The following is a 23,587-nucleotide window of genomic DNA, read 5'->3' as shown; positions in this document are numbered from 1 at the left end:
CCATGATCCAGAAGGAACTTCTCAGAGCAATCATCCATTTCAGATTTTGCTCCCACCTCTAAGGCACCCTGTCTCCGAGTAGGGCCACCGTCACCCCCAGGTTCACGGTGATCAGCTGCACAGAAGGAATCACGGTGACCCGACACCCTGAGCCACCCAGGCCAGGGGCACTTCCACTGCAGTGCTTGCCCTGGGAGCCGCACTCCCTCACCCTTCTTCCGTTTCTTCTGCAGGTCTCAGGGCACCTCTCCCCCTTTCCTGCCACGAGTGCAGCTGCTAGACAGTCACCTAAGGGTGGGACATATCCTGCTTCTCCTAATGTCCTCACTGTTCACACACAGGGCCTTCTAGAGAACAGAGCTCAGCCCACGTCTGGGAATCAAGGAGCCAGTGAGCAGGGCTCCCTCTGTGCTGAGATGTCGTTTCTCCTCCTTTCTTGAAGAACCAAGTGAATGAAGGAGCACACATCTATGTTACTTTTGCAGAATGACAGACGAGAAGGAGTAAGAAGCAAAAATGAACAATCTTCTATTTCCCTATTTCCTGACCCCGTCACTTGACTGCTCCATTCTTTCGCCTTTCCAACAAATTCCTATGCCAATGCCCTGTGTTTTCATTCCAGAACACAAACAAGGAGGGAAGGTCTCCCATCTTATTTCCAGAACATGACAAAACTCTTAAAACTCTTGAACTGGGTAAGTACAAATGCTGTGGGGTGGATGTCACGCACACACTTAGCTGCCGAAGCTGGTTAAATCTCCTATTCCAAGGAACAACATTTGAGAGCTTCCTCAAGAAAACCAAGCTCTGGATGTCGGAGTCATCGCAGAGAACAGGCCCCCAGAGAGGCTGGCTCTTCACCCTGCTTTCTTCCCCCAGCCTCCCTGGCCCTGCCCTACTTAGAACTCCCAGGGCTCTCTCTTCACACACAGAGGGAAGAACCAAAATGTGGCCTCACTTCATGCCCAGCACCCCACAGGAGAAGCTGCCAAACCCACCAAAGCCTGGAAAGGCCCTGGTCACCACTGGGACTCAGACCCCCTCTTCCTCATTGCTCACAGCTCCTTCAGACAGGATCAGAGAGGAACCGGGCTGCCTGCAATTGACCCGGAGCAAATACTCCAGCACTTGCAACTTGCTGGTTTTGGCGTGGGCCCTGGGACCCCACAGGAACTCGTAACGGGCAGGGCTGCTGCCGGGCACCTGCCGGTACTCCAGGTACCCTTCCTGCACCCAGACTTTGGTGAGGAGCTCCCTGGGCTCTCCATAGATGATGTGCTCTTTGCCAGCATACACCCCCATGACCCCCAGCGCTTCCCACACCTCCCCCTCAGGGTCACAATCGTCCCCCAGGAGGATCAGCCTCAGTAGCAGCACCAGGAGGCTGGTCTTGGGCATGCCATGCTCACCGCTCAGCATCCCATCACAGGTGAGACCCAGGACGGTGACCAGGATGTAGGAGTGGTCGCTGGGGTCCACTTCCTTCACGTCCATGCCAAAGACCAGCCTCATGCACTCGGAGGCTTTGCCCAAGATCACTGGGAAGTCGTCCCGGTAATCTTTGCTGACGATCTCCAGCATCTCTGCCTGGTGGGTCGGCTGCTTGTTGCGATATTTGAGGAGCAGGAACGCCACCAGGTCAGCCACTTTCACGTGGAGTTTGTCCTGGAGAGAGGGTTGGGTGACTTCAGGCTCCTCCCAGGTGCTTAATCCCTCCTCATCAGGGCTGCTGGAGCCCTGGTCAGGCTAGCTCCAGGCCCTGGCTCCCGGGGCAGTGGGGGAAGGGCAGGCACTCTGAGGGCTCTGGAGAGGACTCAGGGACTCAGCAGCAGAACCCTCCCCCAGGGGGATCAGGAACAGGACAGAGCAGGAGGAGGAAGGGGAGGATGAGGAGGAAGTGGAGGCAGTGGAGGAGGAGGAAGGGGAGGAGGAAGAGGAGGAAGAAGAAGAGGAGGGAGGAGATGGGGGCTCCTCCTCCCCAGCCCCGGACAGCTGTGCCTCCACCAGGCCCTGGGCCTCTCCTGGGTCTTTTTCCACCTTCCAGAGCTCACTCCTCTGACCCAGGGGCGTGACGTTTGTGTTGGGCTGAACCTGAAGAAAGATGTGGGATGGCTCCTCAGGGTGCAGCTCAGCCAACAGAGGCCCGCGGTCCCAGAGCTGACAGTGGACTGCGTCAGCTTGGGTGCTGAGGAGTCCCCTCTGTGTTGGGATGGGCGAGCCCCTGGCTCCATGCTCAGAGCATGTACCTCACCTTGACCACTGGCACTCATCTGCACCTCCCCTTCTCTCTGACCTTAGAGACTCCTGCCTCAGACAGAGGCCTGGACTCTGAGTTCTTGGAGCCTCTGGCAGAGGGAAGGAGGGGGCACCTCAGGGTGCAGACACAGAGCATGGCTGTGGAACCCCAGTGAACACAGGAGGGCTGGGTCAGACTCTGTGAGGTCCCCCCCCCCAGTCCAAGCTGGGCGGTCCCCTCCTTGGCCTCTCAGGGGACTGCTATTTCCCCTGGCAGGGCCTGAGCCCCACCCCTACAGCCTGAGGCCAAAGGGTCACAGCAAGACCACACAGCCCTGAGACTCCACAGAAGGTAAGCAGGGGAGGGGTCCCATATCTGCCCGTGCCTGCCAAAGGTCTAAAGGCTCATCACGGATCTCTAGGGATGGCCAAGCTTGGGGTTCCATCTGTGCTGGGATGGGTGCACCTCTCTGTCTATACCTCGACCCCTGTCTATACCTCGACCCCACAAAAGACCTGGGAAAACTCCCTGTGTTGACCAGAGGCTATCCTCCTGGTGCCAAGGCCTCATCTCTGGGAGACACCAGAAAGAATAGTCAGGAGAAATCAGTCAGCCCACCGATCCCCCATCTCCCCATGGCTGACAGAAGCGGCAGGGTAGGCCTGGGCCCTAAGGATCCTGCTGTGGGAGACATCCCCTCATTTCTCACCCTCCCCCCTGCCAGGGCCAGAGCCAGAGCCAGAGCTAAGGCACCTGCCTCCTCAGCTGACCTGATTCCAGACCCTCAGGCCCAGGCCCTTCTTTCCCTGAGACCAGGGATCTGGAAAGGAGGAGGGGCTCAGCCTGACAGGCCCTGCCCATCATTCCCAGGGCTGCCTGGTAGGGGCTGGCCAGATTCCTGGGCCATCCCCTCCTTGTCCTGAGGGCTGGGTTGGGATCCACTCACTCCTCCCTTGGGAGTACCTACATTGACTCTTGGCAGGACCAGGGACTCCTGTGTGTCTCCCAGGTGGGCTTCCTTAGATGACCTGACCCCGACCTCTCCCAGCATGGTCCTCACCCTCCTGAGAGCTCTGAGAGGAGGGTGAGGAGGCAGCAATCCAAACCTTCCTCCTGCATCCCACCCAATTCACAAAGAGCTGAGGTCGGGGTTGGCCCCTCTGTCCTGGGGCGGTAGTCCACTCTTTGTTCTCAAGGTGCTCATGTTTACTTTTGGCAGCACCTGGAACTATCCCTTCTCCTAACCACAGGATGCATCCAGCAGGCCAAGGCCACCATCCTGCTGAGACCCAGAGGAGAAAGTGGGGTGCTTACTTTTGACACCTGGCCTTGCCTCGCAGGACTGACCACTGGGGCAGGACTTCATTTGGGTCCCCTATGTCTGGGTGGAGGTCAGCTCAGTCCTCCCTCAGGGTCTTGGGACTCCACCCTCTGCTGACCTGAGGCCACACTCCTCAGACCAAGGCTCACCTCCTTCAGACCCTGGGTGCAGAAGTCAGGAAACACTTCAGCTGCTCCCCCCACCTTGGGGGACATGGAAGGAGCCCAAGGGCAACAAAATCATTGTCTGTTTCAGGGTCTAAAGTCCTCAACTCTCAGCCTGCATCCCTCCTGGACTCCAACAAGACCTGGGGCCCTGCCCTCTGCTGTCCCCCGAGTCCTTTCCCCTCTGACTGCCCCGCACATCCCTGAGATCCAAGGCCAAATTCGGGGGTGCGACTCAGGCGGACAGCTGTTCAAGGGCCTTCCATCAATGACTCTGTTCTGGGGTCCAGGGTCCCCTCAGTTCTCCCTGAGTGTTCTCACCTGGATTCCAGCAGGATCTGAGCCCTCCCTGCTGCTGACCTGAGGATCCGCCTCTTACCCCAACCCCCAGCCTCTCTGAGACCCGGATGTGGATGTCTCAACGCGCCACTCGTCCCCCTCCCGCTCAGGGGCCTCCCAGGACTGACTCTGTTCTGGGGTCCAGGGTCACTCATGTCCTCCCGCCGGGTCCTCACATCCAGTCCCATTAGCTCCTGACTCCCGTTTTTTAAACCAGGCCCCCAGCCTCTGTCAGAACTGGATGCGGACGTCCTGACACACTGCCTGTGGACTTGGCACAAACAGGCCTCCCAGGGCTGACAGCAGGGGCAGGCTTCAGTGCATTGTCCCAGTTCTGGAGTCCAGGTCCCTCCCTGAGTCCTCCCTCAGGGATCTCAACTTGAGCCACAGCACATCTGGTGATCCTCTCTCTGCTGTCTCCAGGCCTGTTGCCTCAGACCAAATCCCTCACTGCCCTGAGAGCCACGGGAAATGACTGTGGATGTCACATCAGGCTACAAAGTCCAGGGATTCCCTGAGATAGGTTCCTTTGGGTCCCTTAGCCCTATCCTCTGTTCCCCATCTGGACTCCCTGGATGGCCTGTGCCCTCATCCCTGCTCCTGAGGGCCACTCCTTACAACAAGCTCTCAGTGTCTCTGGGACCCAGAGCAGAAGTCAGGACATGCCTCATGTCATCGTTGTCCCACCCTGGGGCCTCCCAGGACTGATTCCCTACTGGGTCCAGGGTCCCTCAGTCCTCCCTCCTCTGGTTCTCACCTTGACTCCTGACAGAACCTGGGTGCTCCTCCTCCCTCCCCCCAACGCCTGCCAACTAGAGACCCTGCTCCTTACACCAGACCTCCTGACTCTCTGAGACCCAGAACTATTCATCCCCATGCTCCCCAGAGATCTTCCTGGACAGACACTATGGCCCAACCTCTGTGAGGTCTCCTCTGTCCTCCCTCAGAGTTCATACCTTGACTCGGGTTATTGCCTGGGCCCTCTTCTCTGCCCACCTGAGGGAGGCCCTGCTCCTTCCACCAAGGCCCTCAGAATCTCTGAGACCCGGATGCGGAAGTCTGGACTCAGATGGACGTGTTCCCATCTCCCCTCATGGATCTTCCCTGACTGATGCTGTGCTGGGGTCCAGGGACCCTCAGTCCTCCCTCTGCATCCTCACCATAAAGCCCAGCAGGACTGGGGCCCACCCCTCTGCCCACCAGAGGGAAGCCCTGCTCCTTTCACCAAGGCCCCCAGTGTCTCTGAGACCTGGATGCGGAAGTCCAGACTCACCGCGTGTTCCCACCCCCTCACAGACCTTCCCAGACTGACGCTGTGCTGGGGTCCAGGGTCCCTCAGTCCTCCCTCTGCATCCTCAGCGTGAAGCCCAGCAGGACCTGGGCCCACCCCTCTGCCCACCTGAGGGAGGCCCTGCTCCTTCTGCCAAGGCCCCTAGTCTCTCAGGAGACCCGGATGCACCAGTCCGGCTGCACTGGCCGCGTGTCCCCATCCTGCCCAGCGGCCTTCCCGGACTCTCCTTGGGGCCTGATCTCAGTGAGGTCCCCTCTGTCCTGAGCTCGAGAGTCCCTCAGTCCTGCCCCCTGATCGATCCCCACCCTGTCCCCACCTGAACTCCCTGGGGCTACCTGTGCCCCCGCCCCTTCCCGACCTGGCATCCTTCCCCTCTGATCAAGGTCCTAAGCTCCCTCAGACCTCCAAGGCGCATTTCAGCAGACGGACGCCACCTGTGGCCACCCTCCCCAGGGGGCCCCCAGAGCCGGGCCGCGGCAGGGCCCGAGGGGCTGGACCTGAGCTGGGAAGAGTGGTCCCTACAGTCCTCCTTCTGCTCCTGAACCCGCCCCAGGGAGGGCCTGGGCCCGTCCCTCTGGGGACACGTGTCCATTGCCCTGGGCCCCGGCGGGAAGAGCTCAGTCTGACGACTCAGCCCCTGCCCGAGGGTCTTTTGGGGTGCCGGCATGGGCGACCTGGCTCCTGGGGGTCCCCCAACCCCCAGTCTGTGCTCCCTCCTGGTGGGTCTACCTGCACGCCTGGCCTCGCCTGACCAAGATCCGGCCTCCCACACACGGTCCTGGCGTCTCTCAGACCTCTGAGGCGGAAGTTGGCACTCGTCACATCCGGACCCCATAGGAAGGGGTCCCCTAGGGCTGACAGCACGTCAGACAGAGATGAGTTCCAGGGTGGGCTAGGTGGGGGCAAGAGAGGGGAATGGGCAGCATGGGGGGGGTCCCCTCGGTCCTTCCTGGGCTCCTCACCCAGGCTCTGGCAGGCAGGGTTGGGTCCCCCTCCACCTGCACAGTGCTGAGTCTGTGTCCTTCACACCAAGGCTCTCACTCCCTGAGTTCCCTGGGGAGATTGGTGTGGGGGAGTGTAGTTTCCTACATGCAAACATCAAACCAGACTTTCCGTGTGTAAATACCCGCCTCATTCATTCTACACTGTTAAAACCCAAGTCTGGGTACCATTCCTACTGAGATGAACACAACTCCCTCAGATTTGAAACAAAACTAAGATACCCAGTTGAACAAATCTATTCACTGAAGACAGCCTGAAGGCAGTTATTTCAACCTGGAAAACAGAAAACTGAGGAAATCTACATGGACACTGGGAAAAGGATGTGAAATAGAAAATTTCCTTGGTAGTATCCAATAAGTGAGTGGTTTTCATAGAGAGGTTCATAAGAGAAATTTTCGGAGGGAAGTGGGATGATTCACATCTCTACAGAAACTTAAATATATCCACTTTACTTGGAGGGATTTTAGGTAAGACATACAAAAACTACTTAATGGTGAATGAAGGGTGGCAGAGAACACAATGAACCACTAAAATGGGTGACCTTGGGGAAAGGTTTGTTGGAAACACTCTCCCTGCCATGTGACCCACCAGAACTGAACATGGGGTAGTGAGGAGCAGATGTCAGTCGGTTTGAGATGGTTCTTTATGGGTACTGAAGAAATGTCCCTTTTCTCCAACCAAAGCATCGCAGCTTCCTCAAACTCACCCCTCCACCCCCACCACGGAAGTGTCATGATGGTGCTTTGTTAAGTCTAAGCTGCGTTTTGGCCTCCCCAGCACCACCCCTTACCCAAGGACAGGTCAGGATGGCAATGTCTAAGGCCCTCCCCCAGGGCTACCATTGCCTAGAGGAGAACCTTGCTGACCAATCAAAGCCTGAGTATGGCTCCTCGTTGTCCTAGAAGGAGGTATATATAGGTAGGTCAGGCACCCTGGGTAGACCACTGGGAAATTTTGACAAGGCAAAGGTGATCAGGAAACCACAAATCCCTGTCAAAGTTATAGAACAACCAATCCCAAGCATCAAAAGGAAGAAGAGGAAGATTCCCTCGAACTTAGGTCCAGAGACAGTGTCAAGGTGATATGACCACACCCAAGGTCTTCTTCTTCTTCCTCCTTTACACCTCCCCAGGACTCCTACCCTGTTCTTGCCTGGCAGTAACTTCAGAGCAAGGACAGAGACCTCAGAGCTATCTGTGAAGTCTCCGAGGTCTGGCCCCTGAGAAATGCCCAGTGGTTTAGAGACCAAATCTTACATCTATGGGGTATGCCAATAGTGATGATTAAAATCAACAAATTGTGAAAAGATGTGTGTGTGTGCACACGCATGTCTGTATTCATGATTCCTCTGTATGTGGGGAGGAAGGAAGGGAAGAAGAAAATAGGCAGATGTATAAGAAGGGAGAAAGGTGGGGGTACTACAGGATTGGGCATCAGACCAGAAAGTCCACAGTAAGCCATATGGGGATGATAAGGACTGGGTGACATCTGAGCACTGAAAAAAATAACAACATAAAAGATCATATTTTATCCTATGGGAAAGGAGGAAAAGGGCTTGTTGTTTCTGTCTGTGTGCTTTGGGGGAGCAGGGCACAATGTCAAGGCATAGATTGCAAGAACTTATATATGGAATGATATGGTGGGTGGCAGTGAACCCCCAGAAAGGCAGACAAATACATCATATCTAGGTCACTTACATCATCGTCATTTTGTTTTGTTTTGTTTTTTTTAATTTGCTTTTTTGCATTCCACCTTATGCTGTAAGCAACTGAAGGTCCTCAAAATAACCAAAAACCTTATACTACTGAAAATCAATGATAGTACTCCCTAGCACTAAAATCGTAGTCTTTGGACACCCAAATCCAATACCAGTTGGGTCATTTTTTGTTAAGAAGCTTGAGGTAGAGTAGTAGTCTCCCAAAGGCAGGGCAATGGGAGTGGTTCACACCCAGTGCAGGCAATGAACTGCAGACAACTTTTTAAATTAAACTTTAATTTTGAGATAATTGTAGACTCACATGCAGTCATAAATAATAAAAAGACATTCTTTGTACCCTTTAGCCAGTTCCGCTAATGGTAACTTATTATAAATTGTGGTAGTATAATATCACAACTGGGATAATGACATGAATATAGTCAAGATATAGAACATTTCCATCATTTCAAGAATCCCTCATACTGTCCATTTATGGACACATCTACTACCCTCCTATCTCACCTCCCTCTTTAACTTCTTGTAACCAGTCATCTATTCTCCATTTCTATATTATTGTCATTTCAAGAATATTATATAAATTGAATTGTACATAAGCTGTGGGGATTGGCTTTTTTCAATCAGCATTATTCTCTGCAGATTTATCCAGGTCCTTGTTGTATATATCAATAGTTCATGTCTTTTTATTGCTGAGTAGTATTCCATGGTATGTGTATGAACCACAGTTTGTTTGACCATTACCCCATTGAAAGTTATCAGATTGTTTCTGTTGTTTGGCTATTATGAATAAAACTGTTCTGGATATTTATGTACAGGTTCTGGGTGAAAACAAGTTTTCACTTCTCAGGACAAATGCTCAGGGATCTATGGGTCATATGGTAATTGCATATTCAGTTTTTTTCTATTTTTTAATTTAAATTCAATTAATTAACATATAGCATATCATTAGTTTTAGGGGTAGAGTTCAGTGATTCATCAGTTTTATATAATACCCCGTGCTCATTACATCAAGTGCCCTCCTTAAAGTCCATCATCCAGTTACCCCATACTCCCACCCCCCCATTAACCCTGTTTGTTTCCTATGGTTAAGAGTCTCTTATGGTTTGTCTCCCTCTCTGATTTCATCTTCTCTTATTTTTCCCTCCCTTCCCCTATGCTCCTCTGTTTTGTTTCTTAAAGTCCACATAGGAGTGAGATCATATGATAATTGTATTTCTCTGATTGAGTTATTTTGCTTAGCATAATACCCTCTAGTTCCATCCACGTCATTGCAAATGGCAAGATTTCAATATTTGACAGCTGAATAATATTCCATTAGTATTCCAATAGTATTCCACTTCTTCTTTATCCATTCATCTATCAATGGATATCTGGGCTTTTTCCATAGTTTGGCTATTGTGGGCATTGCTGCTATAAACATTGGGGTGCATGTGCCCCTTCAATAACTGTTTGTATCCTTTGGATAAATACCTAGTACTACAATTGCTGGGTCATAAGGTAGCTCTATTTTTAACTTCTTGAGGAATCTCCATACTGTTTTCCAGAGTGACTGCACCATTTGCATTCCTACCAACAGTGTAAGACGGCTTGCCATTCTTCTGCATCTTTGCCAACATCTGTTGTTTCCTGAGTTGTTAATTTTAGCCATTCTGACAGGTATGAGGTGATATTTCATTGTGGTTTTGATTTGTATTTCCCTGATACCCAGTGGATGTTGAGCATTTTTCATGTGTCTGTTGACCATTTGTATGTCTTCTTTGGAGAAATGTCTGTTCATATTTTCTGCCCATTTCTTGACTGGATTCTTTTTGTTTTTTGGGTATTGAATTTGATAAGTTCTTTATAGATCTTGGATACTAGCCCTTTATCTGATATGTCACTTGCAAATATCTTCTCCCATTCTTTAGGTTGCCTTTTATTTTGTTGATTATTTCCTTTGCTGTATAAAAGTTTTTATCTTCATGAAGTCCCAATAGTTCATTTTTGCTTTTGTTTCTCTTGCCGTTGGAGATGTGTCTAGTAAGAGGTTGCTGTGGTTGAGGTTAAAGAGGTTGCTGCCTGTGTTTTCCTCTAGGATTTTGATGGATTCCTTCTCACATTTAGGTCTTTCATCCATTTTTAATCTATTTTGGGGTGTATGGTGTAAGAAAATGGTCCAGTTTCATTGTTCTGCATGTGGCTGTCCAATTTTCCCAACACCATTTGTTGAAGAGACTGTCTTTTTTCTACTGGATATTCTTTCCTGTTTTGTCAAAGATTAGTTGACCATAGATTTGAGGGTCAATTTCTGAGTTCTCTATTCTGTTCCATTGATCTACATGTCTGTTTTTGTGCCAGTACCATACTGTCTTTATGATTACAGCTTTGTAATATAGCTTGAAGTCTGGAATTGTGATGCCACCAGCTTTTCTTTTCTTTTTCAACATTCCTCTGGCTATTCAGGGTCTTTTCTGGTTCCATACAAATTTTTGGATTATTTGTCCCAGCTCTGTGAAAAAAAGTTGATAGTATTTTGATAGGGATTGCATTGAATGTATAGATTGCTTTAGGTAGCATAGACATTTTAACAATATTTGTTCTTCCAATCCATGAGCATGGAACATTTTTCCATTTCTTTGTGTCTTCCTCAATTTCTTTCATGAGTGTTCTATAGTTTTCTCAGTACATATCCTTTGCCTTTTGATTAGATTTATTCCTACGTATCTTATGGTTTTAGGTGCAATTGTATGTACCCAAATGGGATCGACTCCTTAATTTCTCTTTCTTCTGTCTCATTGTTAGTGTATACAAAAGCAACTGATTTTTGTGCATTGATTTTATATCCTGACAATTTGCTGAATTCCTGATGAATTATAGCAATTTTGGGGTGGAGTCTTTTGGGTTTTCCACATAAACTATCATATCATCTGCAAAAAGTGAGAGTTTCACTTCTTCTTTGCTGACTCAGATGCCTTCTATTTCTTTTTGTTGTCTGATTGCTGAGGCTAGAACTTCTAGTACTATGTTGAATAGCAGTGGTGATAGTGGACATCCCTGCTGTGTTCCTGACCTTAGGGGAAAAGCTCTCCGTTTTTCCCCATTGAGTATGATATTCACTGTGGGTTTTTCATAGATGGCTTTTATGATATTGAGGTATATACCCTCTATCCCTACACTGTGAAGAGTTTTAATCAAGAAAGGATGCTGTACGTTGTCAAATGCTTTTTTTGCATCTATTGAGAGTATCATATGGTTCTTGTTCTTTCTTTTATTAATGTAGTGTATTACGTTTATTGATTTGAGGATGTTGAACCACCCTTGCAGCCCAGGAATAAATCCCACTTGGTCGTGGGGAATAATCTTTTTAATGTACTATTGAATCCTATTGGCTAGGAAGTTGGTGAGGATTTTTATATCCTTGTTCATCAGGGATATTGGTCTGTAATTCTCCTTTTTGGTGGGATCTTTGTCTGGTTTTGGGATCAAGGTAATGCTGGCCTCATAGAATGAGTTTGGAAGTTTTCCTTCCATTTCTATTTTTTTGAAACAGCTTCAGAAGAATAGGTATTAATTTTTCTTTAAATGTTTGGTAGAATTCCCCTGGTAAGCCACCTGGCCCTGGACTCTTGTTTTTTGGGAGATTTTTGATAACTGATTCAATTTCCTCGCTGGTTATGGGTCTGTTCAGGTTGTCTATTTCTTCCTGTTTCAGTTTTGGTAGTTTATACATCTCTAGGAATGCATCCACTTCTTCCAGATTGCCTCATTTGTGGGCATATAGTTCTCATAATATGTTCTTATAATTGTTTGTATTTCTTTAGTGTTGGTTGTGAACTCTCCTCTTTCATTCATGATTTTATTTATTTGGGTCCTTTCTCTTTTCTTTTTGATCAGTCTGGCCAGGGGTTCATCAGTCTTATTAATTCTTTCAAAGAACCAACTCCTAGTTTTGTTGATCTGTTTTATTGTTCTTTTGGTTTCTATTTCATTGATATCTGCTCTAATCTTTATAAATTCTCTTCTCCTGCTGAGTTTAGGCTTTATTTGCTGTTCTTTCCCCAGGTTCTTTAGGTGTGTAAAGGTTAGGTTGTGTATTTGAGACCTTCCTTGTTTCTTGAGAAAGGCTTGTATTTTTATATACTTCCCTCTTCGGACTGCCTTTGCTGCATCCCAAAGGTTTTGAACAGTTGTGTTTTCATTTTCTTTTGTTTCCATGACTTTTTTTTTTAATTCTTCTTTAATTTCCTGGTTGACCCATTCATTCTTTAGTAGGATGCTCTTTAACTTCCATGTTTTTTAGTTCTTTCCAAATTTCCTCTTGTGATTGAATTCAAATTTCAAAGCATTGTGGTCTGAAAGTACATAGGGAATGATCCCAATCTTTTGGTACTGTTAGAGACCTGATTTGTGACCCAGTATGTGATCTAGTCTGGAATATGTTCCATGTGCACTTGAGAAGAATGTTTATTCTCTTGCTTTAGGATGAAATGCTCTGAATATATCTGTTAAGTCCATCTGATCCAGTATGTCATTCAAAGCCCTTATTTCCTTCTTGATCTTCTGCTTAGATGATCTGTCCATTGCAGTGAGTGGGGTGTTAATGTCCCCTACTATTAGTGTATTTTTATCAATGTGTTTCTTTAATTTTGTTATTAATGGTTTATATAATTTGCTGCTCCCATATTAGGGGCATAAATATTTACAATTATTAGGTCTTCTTGTTGGATAGACCCTTTAATTATGATATAGTGTCCTTCCTCATCTCTTATTATAGTCTTTGGTTTAAAATCTAATTTCTCTGATATAAGGATTGCTCCCCCAGCTTTCTTTTTCCATTATCATGATAAATTGTTTTTCACCCCTTCACTTTCAATCTGGAGGTGTTTTGGGGTCTAAAATGAGTCTCTTGCAGACAGCATATCAATGGGTCTTGCTTTTTAATCCAATCTGATACCTTGTGTCTTCTGATTAGGGCACTTAGCCCATTTACATTCAGAGTAATTACTGAAAGATATGAATTTAGTGCCATTGTATTACTTGTAACGTCACTGTTTCTGTATATTGTCTCTGTTCCTTTCTGGTCTATGTTACTTTTGGGCTCTCTCCTTGTTTAAAGGATCCCCTTTAATATTTCTTACAGGGCTGGTTTAGTGATCACAAATTCTTTTAATTTCTGTTTGTCCTGGAAGCTTTTTATCTCTCCTTTTTTGAATGATAGTCTTGCTAGATAAAGTATTCTTGGCTGCATATTTTTCTCATTTAGCACCCTGAATATATCATGCCAGTCTAATATTTCTACTCTTGAAGGTTATGGACCTGTTGTCCTGAGCTGTTATCAGGATTTTCTCTTTGTCTCTGAGATTTGCAAGCTTCACTATTATATGTCATGGTGTTGACCTATTTTTATTGATTTTGAGGGGGAATTCTCTGTGCCTCCTGGACTTGAATATCTGTTTCCTTCCCCTGATTAGGGAAGTTCTCAGCTATAATTTGCTCCAATATACCTTCTGCCTTTCTCTCTCTTTCCTCTTCTGGGATCCCAGTTATTCTATATTGTTTCACTTTATGGTATCATTTCTCTCTCAAACTCTCCCCTTGTAATCCACTATTTGTTTATCTCTCTTTTTCTCAGCTTCTTTATTCTCCATCATTTGGTCTTCTGTATCACTAATTCTTTCTTCTTCTTCATTTATCCTAGCAGTTAGAGCCTCCATTTTTTATTGCATCTCATTAATAGACTTTTCGATTTCAACCTGATTAGGTTTTAGTTCTTTTATTTCTCCAGAAAGAGATTCTCTGGTGTCTTTTATGCTTTTTTCAAGTCCAGCTAGTGTTTTATAATTATTATTCTGAACTCTATTTCCAGTATCTTAATCATATCCATACTGATTAGGTCCCTGGGAGTCAGTACTGCCTCTTGTTCTCTTTTTTAAGGTGAGTTTTTGTCTTGTCATTCTTCTAGAAAGTGGTGACTTTTCTATTTGTAGAGTTGCAGCAATTCTTTACTTAGACCTCTGGCTGAGTTTGCAGGTGTTAAGAATGATTTGATTGCTATCTAGCTGAATTCCTGAACCAGACAAAACTAAGGTCTCCTACTCCTCTGCCATCTTGGATTATTCTTGCATTTAGTTTTATAAGAAACTGCCAAACTGTTTTCCAGAGTGACTGTACCATTTTATATCCCCATGAGCAATGTATGAGTGATGCAATTTTCCACGTCCTCACCATTGTTTATTTTAGCCATTCCGATAGGTGTATAGTGATATCTCATAGTGGTTTTGATTTTTATTTTCCCTAATAGCTACTAATCCTGAACATCTTTTCATGTGCATATTTGCCATCCTTCTGTACATCCTCTTCAGTGAAATATCCACTCATGACTTTTGCCCATTTTCTAATTGTATTGTCTGGGTTTTTGTGTTGTTTTTTTTTTTTTTCTGTTGAGTTTTGAGAGTTCATTACATATCCTAGATGCTTGTGATTTATTGGATGTGTAATTTGCAAATATTTTCTCTCAATCTCTATTTTGTGTTTTAAACCTCTTAACAGAGTCTTTTGTAGAACAAATAATTTTAATTTTGATAGTCTATTAATTTTTTTTTTACTTTTATGAATCATGCTTTTGGTGTCAAGTTTTAAGAACTCTTTGCCTAACCCTACATCCTAAAAATTTTCTGATTTTTCCTAAAAGTTTTATAGCTTTATGCTTTACAATTAAGTCCATTATTTTTTATGTTAATTTTTGGTAAGGAGTAAGGATAAAATCAACTTTTTGTTTGATTTTTTGTTTGTTTGTTTTGGCCTATGAATGTCCAATTGTTCAGCACCATTTGTTAAATAGGCTGTCTTTCTGCCACTGAATTGCTTTTGTATTTTTATCAAAAGTTAGCTGGGAATATTTGTATTGTTCTATTTCTGGTTTTTTTCTTTTTCCATTGATCTATGTGTCTAACATAGTCTTGATTACTGTAGCTATATAGTAAGTTTTGAAGTAAGTCAGACACACCCATCCCAATTAATTCTCTTTCAAAAATGTTTTAGTTATTCTAGTTCCTTTTTCTCTCCAGATAAATTTTATTTTATTTTATTTTATTTTATTTTATTTTATTAATTTTTTATTTGAGTACAGTTTACACACAGTGTTACATTAGTTTCAGTTGTACAACACAGTGATTTGGCAAGTTTAAATATTGTGCTATGCTTAGCACAAGTGTAGCTACATCTGTCACCATACAATACTATTATAATATCATTGACTATATTCTTTATACTATGCCTTTTATTCCTATGACCTTATTTATTCCATAACTGGAAGTCTTTATGTCCTACTCCCCTTCACCCATTTTGCCCATACTCTGCCCACTCCCCTCATTTTAGAATAAATTCATCTGTATCCACAAAAATTTTTGCTGGGATTTTGTATTATGTCTGTGAATCAATTTAATAGATACAAGGCCAGTGAGGTCGTCTATTTTTCCTTGTGTGAATTTTGGTGGTTTGTATCTTTCCATGAATTGATCTCTTTCATCTAAGTTACTGAATTTATGGCCATAGGACTATTTGTAGTATTCTGTTATCAATTTAATATCCATGGGATCACTAGGGATGTCCCCTCTTTCATCATTGATATTGGTAATTTGCTTTTCTTTCTTTTTTCTTGTTAGTCTGGTTAGAGTTTGATCAATTTTAATGATCTTTTCAAAGACTTGGTTTTTTGTTTTATTGATTTTTCTCTATTGTTTTCCTGTTTCAATTTATTGATTTCTCCTGCAGCTTGTAGTATTTCCTCTCTTCATCTTGCTTTGAATTTAATTTGTTCTTTCTTTAGTTTCCTAGGGTGGAAGTTTAGATTACTGATTTTAGATCTTTCTTCTTTTCTAATATAAGCATTTAAGTATGCTATAAATTTCCCTCAAGGACCACTTTATCTGAATCCCACAAATGTTGGATGTGTATTTTTATTTTAATTCAATTTAATGTATTTTTAAATTTCTCAAGACTCCTTCTTTAATCATTTCTAGCTTTCAGTCAGTCAACAAATGTTTACTGGGCACCAATTTTGTGCAATATTGTGTTAGGCACTCCAGGTACAGCCAAACAAAGCTTCAGGGAGCTTACAGTTTATTGAAGGAGGGAAGTTAGAATACACTGATAAATGACCAGATTAGGTTATGTCAAACCTGCTAATCTCTAATCTCTACAAAGAAGATTCAATAGGAAATGTGGTGGAAAGTAGTTGAAGGCCGCTTTACTTATGGTGATAGGGCCCTAAGGTTACATGTAGCTCTAGTGTAAGAATGCATGTGGAAGTGCTCAGAAACCAGGCCAGTGGTGAGGAGTGAGAGCCATAATGTGAGAGGGTCAAGTCAGTTTTCTTACTACCTTCCGAATCTTCTACCTCACCCTCCTGGCTTCCCACTATCCCTAGCTTGAATAATTTGTTCCATCTCCAGCTTGGGCTCTATTGCTCCTGTCCTCCATGCCTCTAGGGTTTTATTCCTAACACTCTTGCCCTCCTCTCTCAGATTCATCTTTCTTTAGCCCCAATTGAGATTCACCTCCTAAAAGACACCTGCCCCTCTTTAGCTTCCTCTCTGGACTCAAACATCCATCTTCTCATGTTCTAGTTCCATAGAGTATGCTTCTGTATAAGAGTGGCTCTGTGCATGTGGGTACTTCATTTAGACTACAGGATAGGATCTCAGAGGGCCATGACTGCTTCTGAGCCTCTTGGTGGCCTCAGTATTACCCAGCACACTGCTTGGCACAGAAGAGAGGAAGCACTCAGGTTATGTTGCATGGTACTACCAATGGTGATGGCAGGGCTTGCAAGCTCTCAAACTTAAGGCTTTGCAATACCCCACATTATTAGAGTAGATCCAAGCAGAGGCTATGGGAGGGAGGAAGGGAATGCAGGAGAAGAGAGGGCTGGGTTTGTCCAAAGTCACTGGGATAGAAGACCTAGAGCCTTCCTCTCCTTTTTCTCACACAACACTTTCTCCTGGCTTTCTTCCCATCACTGGCCTATCTCTCTGTTCTCTCCATCTAAATACTAAGTGAAGATGCTCTTCCAGACTGAGCCCCAGGCCTTTCCAACCTCTCATTTCTGACACCATGTACTTTCTGCCTATTATCATCCATTCCCTGCCTCCAGCTTGACCTCTCTTCTGACATTTAGAGAAGAGTATATGTTTGTCTCCCAGACCCGTCCACCTAAGGCCTAACAGGTATCTCAATTTCAACAGGGCCCCAAATAGCCTTATCTCCTGTATAAGAGCACCATGGTTATTCCAGCCATAATCAGGATGGAAATCAATGATCAATACTACTGTCAATTTTAATCCTAGATGGTTTCTGACTCTACCTTCTCTTCTCTGTCCCCACTGAAACCATTTTGGTATGTGGGCCCTTATGCTGGTCCATTTTCTCTCAGATCCATTCATGACACTTCTCCTGCTCCACTCTGTTTTTCAGGCCAAATTTCTTTGGCTCTTATACCTCATGGAGGGAGACTGAGTGAGAGGATGAAAGAAGGAAGATGAGAGAGTGACTTCTTCTCTCTCTGCCTTGAGCCACATCTATCTCCTCTGTGACTCCATCTCCCACTAATAGACTCTCTGTGATTCTATTTTCTATCAGGTGCCTCAGGACTCTGGATACACTGGCTCTATTCTTTGTCCTTCTAGGCTAGGTATGGTAGCAGTTTCCTGCTGTTGCTTATCTCTGGGTTGCTTCATCTTATACAGTCTGACTCCTCAGTAATTCCATCTTGATATAACCACTCCCTGTGCTACATTTTTCCTCTTGCAAAAATTAGAGTGGCTTCTGTTTTTTTAGATTGGACCTTGACTGATACAGCACTTGTTACTTCTAACCTAGCTTACTGTAACAGCTTTTTAGTAAATCATCTTGATTCTAGTCTTATTCCTCTCTAACTTGTGCCAAATTATTGAAGCCAAAGTAATATGTCTTAGACTAACTTTGCCTAAAAACTTTAATAGCTCCTTGTTGCCAACAGGATGGAGCCCTTATCTTGGTTTTTAATCTAATGGTAGGATGGATGGAGAGAGGACTGTTGTCAGTGGTTGGTGGATCAAACAAGATGGGGACCAGGGCAGCAAGCTAGAAATGTCCTTTACCTGCTGGTTCAGTTTCATATTTGCTCATCATAGGAAGGAAAGTGAGCTCTCAAAAACAGCCTTGGTGACTAATAAAGCCTTCAAAATCCTCTGATAAATATGGACCAAGGGATTAGAAGCTCCTGATTCATGTACTTACTACATTCTCAAAAGATTCCTGTCCCAAAAACAGATGACCATAATGTACCTATAAGCTTATTTATTTTTATACTTCCCCTTCCTCAAAAATGGAATTAAGAAAATTTTCAAAAACAGAGTATAATTGGATTTTTAAGAGATTGAAGTATGAAGGCTAAGGGAAAATACAAATTAGTGAAAAAGAAAAAGATGGAGCCAGGAGTAAGTTTGTACATACAATGCATACTGTGGGATCCTGAGCTTTCAGTTAAGCTTGAGATCTTTTGGCAGCACAGTGCTAGGAGAAAAAGTCTCCATTTTGTGATCCTCAGGATTCAAAAGATAAAAAAACAACCAGTTGCTCATAGAAGCCAAACTATTTCCAATGATATGAGAAAGGAATTGCTTCTGGAGGTGGTCCTCATGGAAGGGACAATATGGACCATAATGAGCAATATCCTCAACAACACCTTAGCAGTAAATGCTTTAACTGAAGCTTCTGTCATAATCAGAAAAGGTTTCCCTGGATTCATGGCTTAAATGTATATGTTGGGTGGAGGGTGTCCTGGAGTTACAGTTTCTTTGATTAGCATATATATATTTTTTTGCTATTCTCTGAGACTCCTACATTATAATACTTACTAAACTTGTAATTATCTGAAACCCTTCTGCTTTTGGCTTTCCCTTGGTTGATATGCCAGGTCTATGTCATTTGGACATTTACTCATTCATCTAGCAGCCACTTATGGATAACCTACTGGGTTCTGATAATTCAGTTGTGAAGAAGATAGGCTTAGCTTCTACCACCATGAAATATAAAAAATTAGTGTGGAGAGATATAAGATAAATAAGTCAATAAGTAAAATAATTTTAGATCACTATGATATCTTGTCAAAAATAAAACAGAGGAATGGGATAGTGTTTGGGTGGTAGAAAGAATGCTAGTTAATTTGTGTAAGATGGTCAGGGAAGGCCTTACAGGAATATTTGAGCTCAGACTTAAATGATGAAAAGCAAGCAGTCATACAAGTTCTTGGGGGGAAAGTGATTAAAGAAAGTGACAGGCAGTGTGGGGATGCTGTAGACCGAGTACTGCCCTTGGTGTCTTTTCACCTCCTCCTTCTGCAGTGGTGGTGGCAGCAGCACTTAGCAGTGGCAACTTGAGGCTGCACCCAGGCCAGCCCCCCAGGGTGGTGCTCAACTGAGAGGGGAGCTCAGCACCCCAAGGGGCTGCCCCTCCAAGAGCAGAGGCAGCAAGAGGACGTGTGTGTCTTGCACAGGTCCACACAGGGAGAGCAGTGGGGATGGAGACTGGCATCACCTTCTGGTCCTCCAGGGAAAACAGGAAAATGAGAACCAGCAAGAGCTTGAGGGACAAATGCCCAGATTGAGATTGGAAGACTGTTCATTTGCCTATTGGTTCATTCCTCGAAATTGCGTTACAACTGCCTAATTAAGCATCATTTGTGGAGAGGTGGAGTAAGATGGCTGAGGAGTAGGAGACCTGGATTTCATCTGGTCCCAGGAATTCAGCTGGATAGGGATCAAACCATTCTAAACACCTACGAACTCAATAGGAGATTGAAGAAAAGAAGAGCAACATCTCTCTGAACAGAAAAGCGACCAGTTTCTGGAAGTTAGGACGTGCGAAGTGAATCCGAGGCGACATTCGGGAGGATAGATGGCGGGGGAGGGGGCCTCCATCAGCCGCTACTGGCAAGTGATAGAGCAGTGGAGCACAAAATCGGAACTTTTAGAAGTCGGCTCTGCTGAGGGACGTTGCTCCAGTGGCTAAGCAGGGGGTGGAACCCTCACTGGGACAGTGTGGTCTCAGGACCCTCGGGATCACAGAAAGACCAGGAGTGCCTGAGTGTGGCAGAGCTCCTAGGTACTGGAGTGGGGAAGCCGGATGCAGAGACGGAGCCAAGGAGTGGGCTCTCAGCTGGGGGTTGCCATAAACTGATCTGCGTCACAGTCGGGTCCCTGCTCTTCCAGGAGGGACCCAACAAGCGGCAGATCCGGGGAGACTCCCCTTCCTCCCCCGGGAGGAGTGGTGCAGGAGCGCACCGCAGGGATCTGCTGGGTTTGGAGACTCCACACAGGGTCCTGCGCCAGAGACAGAAAGCTTGGTCACAGGCCAGGTGAGCATGGAGTGTGGGACACCAGGGAGATGGGAGGGACTGACTGCTTTTCTCTGCGGGCTCACTGAGGAGTGGGGCCCCAAGTTCTCTGGGGTGGAGATTGGGAGGCCGCCATTTTTACTCTCATCCTCCAAAGCTGTATGGAAAGTTTGCAGGGAAAAAAGCTCCCAAGAGCAAACCTGAGCAGATTACTTAGCCCGGACCAGCAAGGGCGGGGCAATTCCACCTCCGGCAAAGACATTTGGGAACCACGGAAACAGGCCCCTCCCCCAGAGGAGAGCAAGAACTGCCAGCCAAGACCAAGTTTACTGATCAATGAGAACCACAGAACTCCAGCACTAGGGGAATACTGCACATAGAATTCATGGTTTTTTAACCATGATTCTTTAGTCTTTCAAAGTTAATTTTTTTAACTGTCTTTTTTTTTTAATTTTTCATTTTCCCTTTTTCAACCAACATCTTATCAATCCCTCTTTTAAAAAACATTTTTATTTTTCATTTTTAGAGTCATATTCTATCCCTTCATAGTAGTTAACCTTATTTTTGGCATATATATATATATATATATATATATATATATATATATATATATATATATATGTTGTTCTCTCTTTAAAATTTTGGGATACAGTTTCTTCTAACAGACCAAATAGACCCTAAATCTCTAGTGTATGGCATTGTTCTAGTCTCCTGCCTGATCATATTCTCTCCCTTTTTTTCTTTTTTTTTAAATCCTCTTTCTTTTTTCAAACAACTTCTTATCAATTCCTTTTATAAAATTTTCTATAATTTTCATCTTTACAGTCATATTCCATTCCTTCATCATATTAACCCTTATTTTTGTACATATATGTTTTTCTTTCTTTAAAATTTTGGGAGGTACTTTCTCCTAACAGACCAAAATACACGCCAAATCTAGTGTATGGCACTGATCTATGTACCAGCCTGATCATATTTGATCATATTCTGTTTTTTTTGTTTTGTTCTGTTTATTTTTTGTTTTTATCTTTTTCCTTTTCTTTTTTTTTTCTTTTTCTTTTTTCTTTCTTTCCCTTTCTTTTCCCCCACTTTCAGGATTTTCTGATTTGTTTAGAGTATATTTGCTGGGGACGTTGTTACCCTGTTAGCATTTTGTACTCTCATTCATCTATTCTCCTCTGGACAAAATGATAAGATGGAAAAAATCACCTCAACAGAAAGAACAAGAGGCAATACCAACTGCCAGGGACTTACTCAATATGGACATTAGTACGATGTTGGAACTAGAGTTCAGAAAGATGATTTGAAAGAAACTAGCTGGGCTTGAAAACAAGCATGGAAGTTATTAGAGAAACCCTTTCTGGAGAAATAAAAGAACTAAAATCTAACCAAGTCGAAATTTAAAAGGCTATTAGTGAGGTGCAATAAAAAATGGGGGCTCTAACTGCTAGGATAAATGAGGCAGAAGAGAGAATTAGTGATATAGAGCAAATGATGGAAAATAAAGAAGCTGAGAAAAAGAGAGATAAACAACTACTGGATCACAAGGACAGAATTTGAGATATAAGTGATACCATAAGACGAAACAACATTAGAATAATTGGTATCTCAGAAGAAGAAGAATGAGAGAGAGGGGCAAAAGGTATATTGGAGCAAATTACAGCAGAGAACATCTCTAATTTGGGGAAGGAAACAGGCATCAAAATCCAGGAGGCACAGAGAACCCCTCTCAAAATGAATAAAAATAGGTCAACACTGACATCTAATAGTAAAACTTAAGAGTCTCAGAGACAAAGAAAATCCTGAAAGCAGCTTGGGAGAAGAAATCTGTAACCTACAAGGGTAGAAACATTAGATTGGCAACAGACCTATCCACAGAGACCTGGCAGGCCAGAAAGGACTGGCAGGATATATTCAGAGCACTAAATGAGAAAAACATGCAGCCAATAATACTATATCCAGCTAGGCTGTCTTGAAAATAGAAGGAGAGATAAAAAGCTTCCAGGACAAACAAAAACTAAAGGAATTTGCAAACACTAAACCATCCCTACAAGAAATCTTGAAAGGGGTCCTCTAAGCAAAGAGAGAGCCTCAAAGTAACATAGACCAGAAAGGAACACAGAAAATATACAGTAACAGTCACCTTACAGACAATACAATGGCACTAAATTCATATCTTTCAATAGTTATGTAAATGGGCTAAATGTAAATGGGCTAAATGCCCCAATCAAAAGACACAGGATATCAGATTGGATAAAAAAAAAAAAAAAACAAGACCCATCAATATGCTGTCTGCAAGAGACTCATTTTAGACCCAAAGACACCCCCAGATTGAAAGTGAAGGGGTGGAAAACCATTTACCATCCTAATGGACACCAAAAGAAAGCTGGGGTGGCAATCCTTATATCAGACAAATTAGATTTTAAACGAAAGACTATAATAAGAGATGAAGAAGGACACGATATCATACTTAAAGGGTCTATCCAACAAGAAGATCTAACAATTGTAAATATCTATGTCCCTAACATGGGAGCAGCCAATTATATAAGCCAATTAATAACAAAAGCAAAGAAACACATCGACAACAATACAATAATAATGGGGGACTTTAACAATACAGTACAATACAATAATAGTGGGGGACTTTAACATCCCCCTCACTGAAATAACAGATCATCTAAGTAAAAGATCAACAAGGAAATAAATACTTTAAATGACACACTGGACCAAATGGATTTCACAGATACATTCAGAACATTCCATCCCAAAGCAACAGAATACACATTCTTCTCTAGGACAAATGGAACATTCTCCAGAATAGATCACATCCTCGGTCACAAATCAGGTCTCAACTGGTACCAAAACATTGGGATCATTCCCTGAATATTTTCGGACTACAATGCTTTGAAATTAGAACTTAATCACAAGAGGAAAGTCAGAAAGAACTCAAATACATGGAGGCTAAAGAACATCCTACTAAAGAATAAATGGGTCAACCAGGAAATTAAAGAAGAATTTCAAAAATACAGGGAAACAAATGAAAATGAAAACACAACTATTCAAAATCTTTGGGATGCAGGAAAGGCGGTCCAAAGAGGAAAGTATATAGCAATACAAGCCTTTTTCAAGAAACAAGAAAGGTCTCAAATACACAACCTAACCCTA

The 23,587-nt window shown here is 44.2% G+C and overlaps 1 protein-coding gene across 1 annotated transcript; it reads right to left on the bottom strand.

The window, feature by feature from the left end:
- Window positions 1-1,032: 1,032 nt before the first annotated feature.
- Window positions 1,033-2,270, bottom strand: LOC123842038 (melanoma-associated antigen 9-like). The gene is made up of 2 exons (XM_064573642.1): window positions 2,247-2,270; window positions 1,033-1,746 (listed from the first exon to the last, which is right to left on the bottom strand). The coding sequence occupies exons 1-2, from the start codon at window positions 2,268-2,270 to the stop codon at window positions 1,033-1,035; spliced, it is 738 nt and encodes a 245-aa protein (XP_064429712.1).
- Window positions 2,271-23,587: the final 21,317 nt, after the last annotated feature.

The sequence above is a fragment of the Mirounga angustirostris genome, unplaced genomic scaffold (genome assembly GCF_029215605.1).
Source record: "Mirounga angustirostris isolate CCGP_5_RB_7025 unplaced genomic scaffold, mMirAng1.0.hap1 SCAF_11, whole genome shotgun sequence".
NCBI lineage: Eukaryota > Metazoa > Chordata > Mammalia > Carnivora > Phocidae > Mirounga > Mirounga angustirostris.
This window is presented reverse-complemented; position numbering and strand designations above follow the sequence as displayed.

Excerpts from the sequence above, each read along its gene's own strand:
- LOC123842038 (XM_064573642.1), bottom strand. The coding sequence starts at position 2,270 with ATGAGTGCCAGTGGTCAAGGTGAG. Across the intron at positions 1,747-2,246 it reads GTGCCAGTGGTCAAGGTGAG|CCTGACCAGGGCTCCAGCAG; the intron begins GTACATGCTCTG and ends GCCTGGAGCTAG.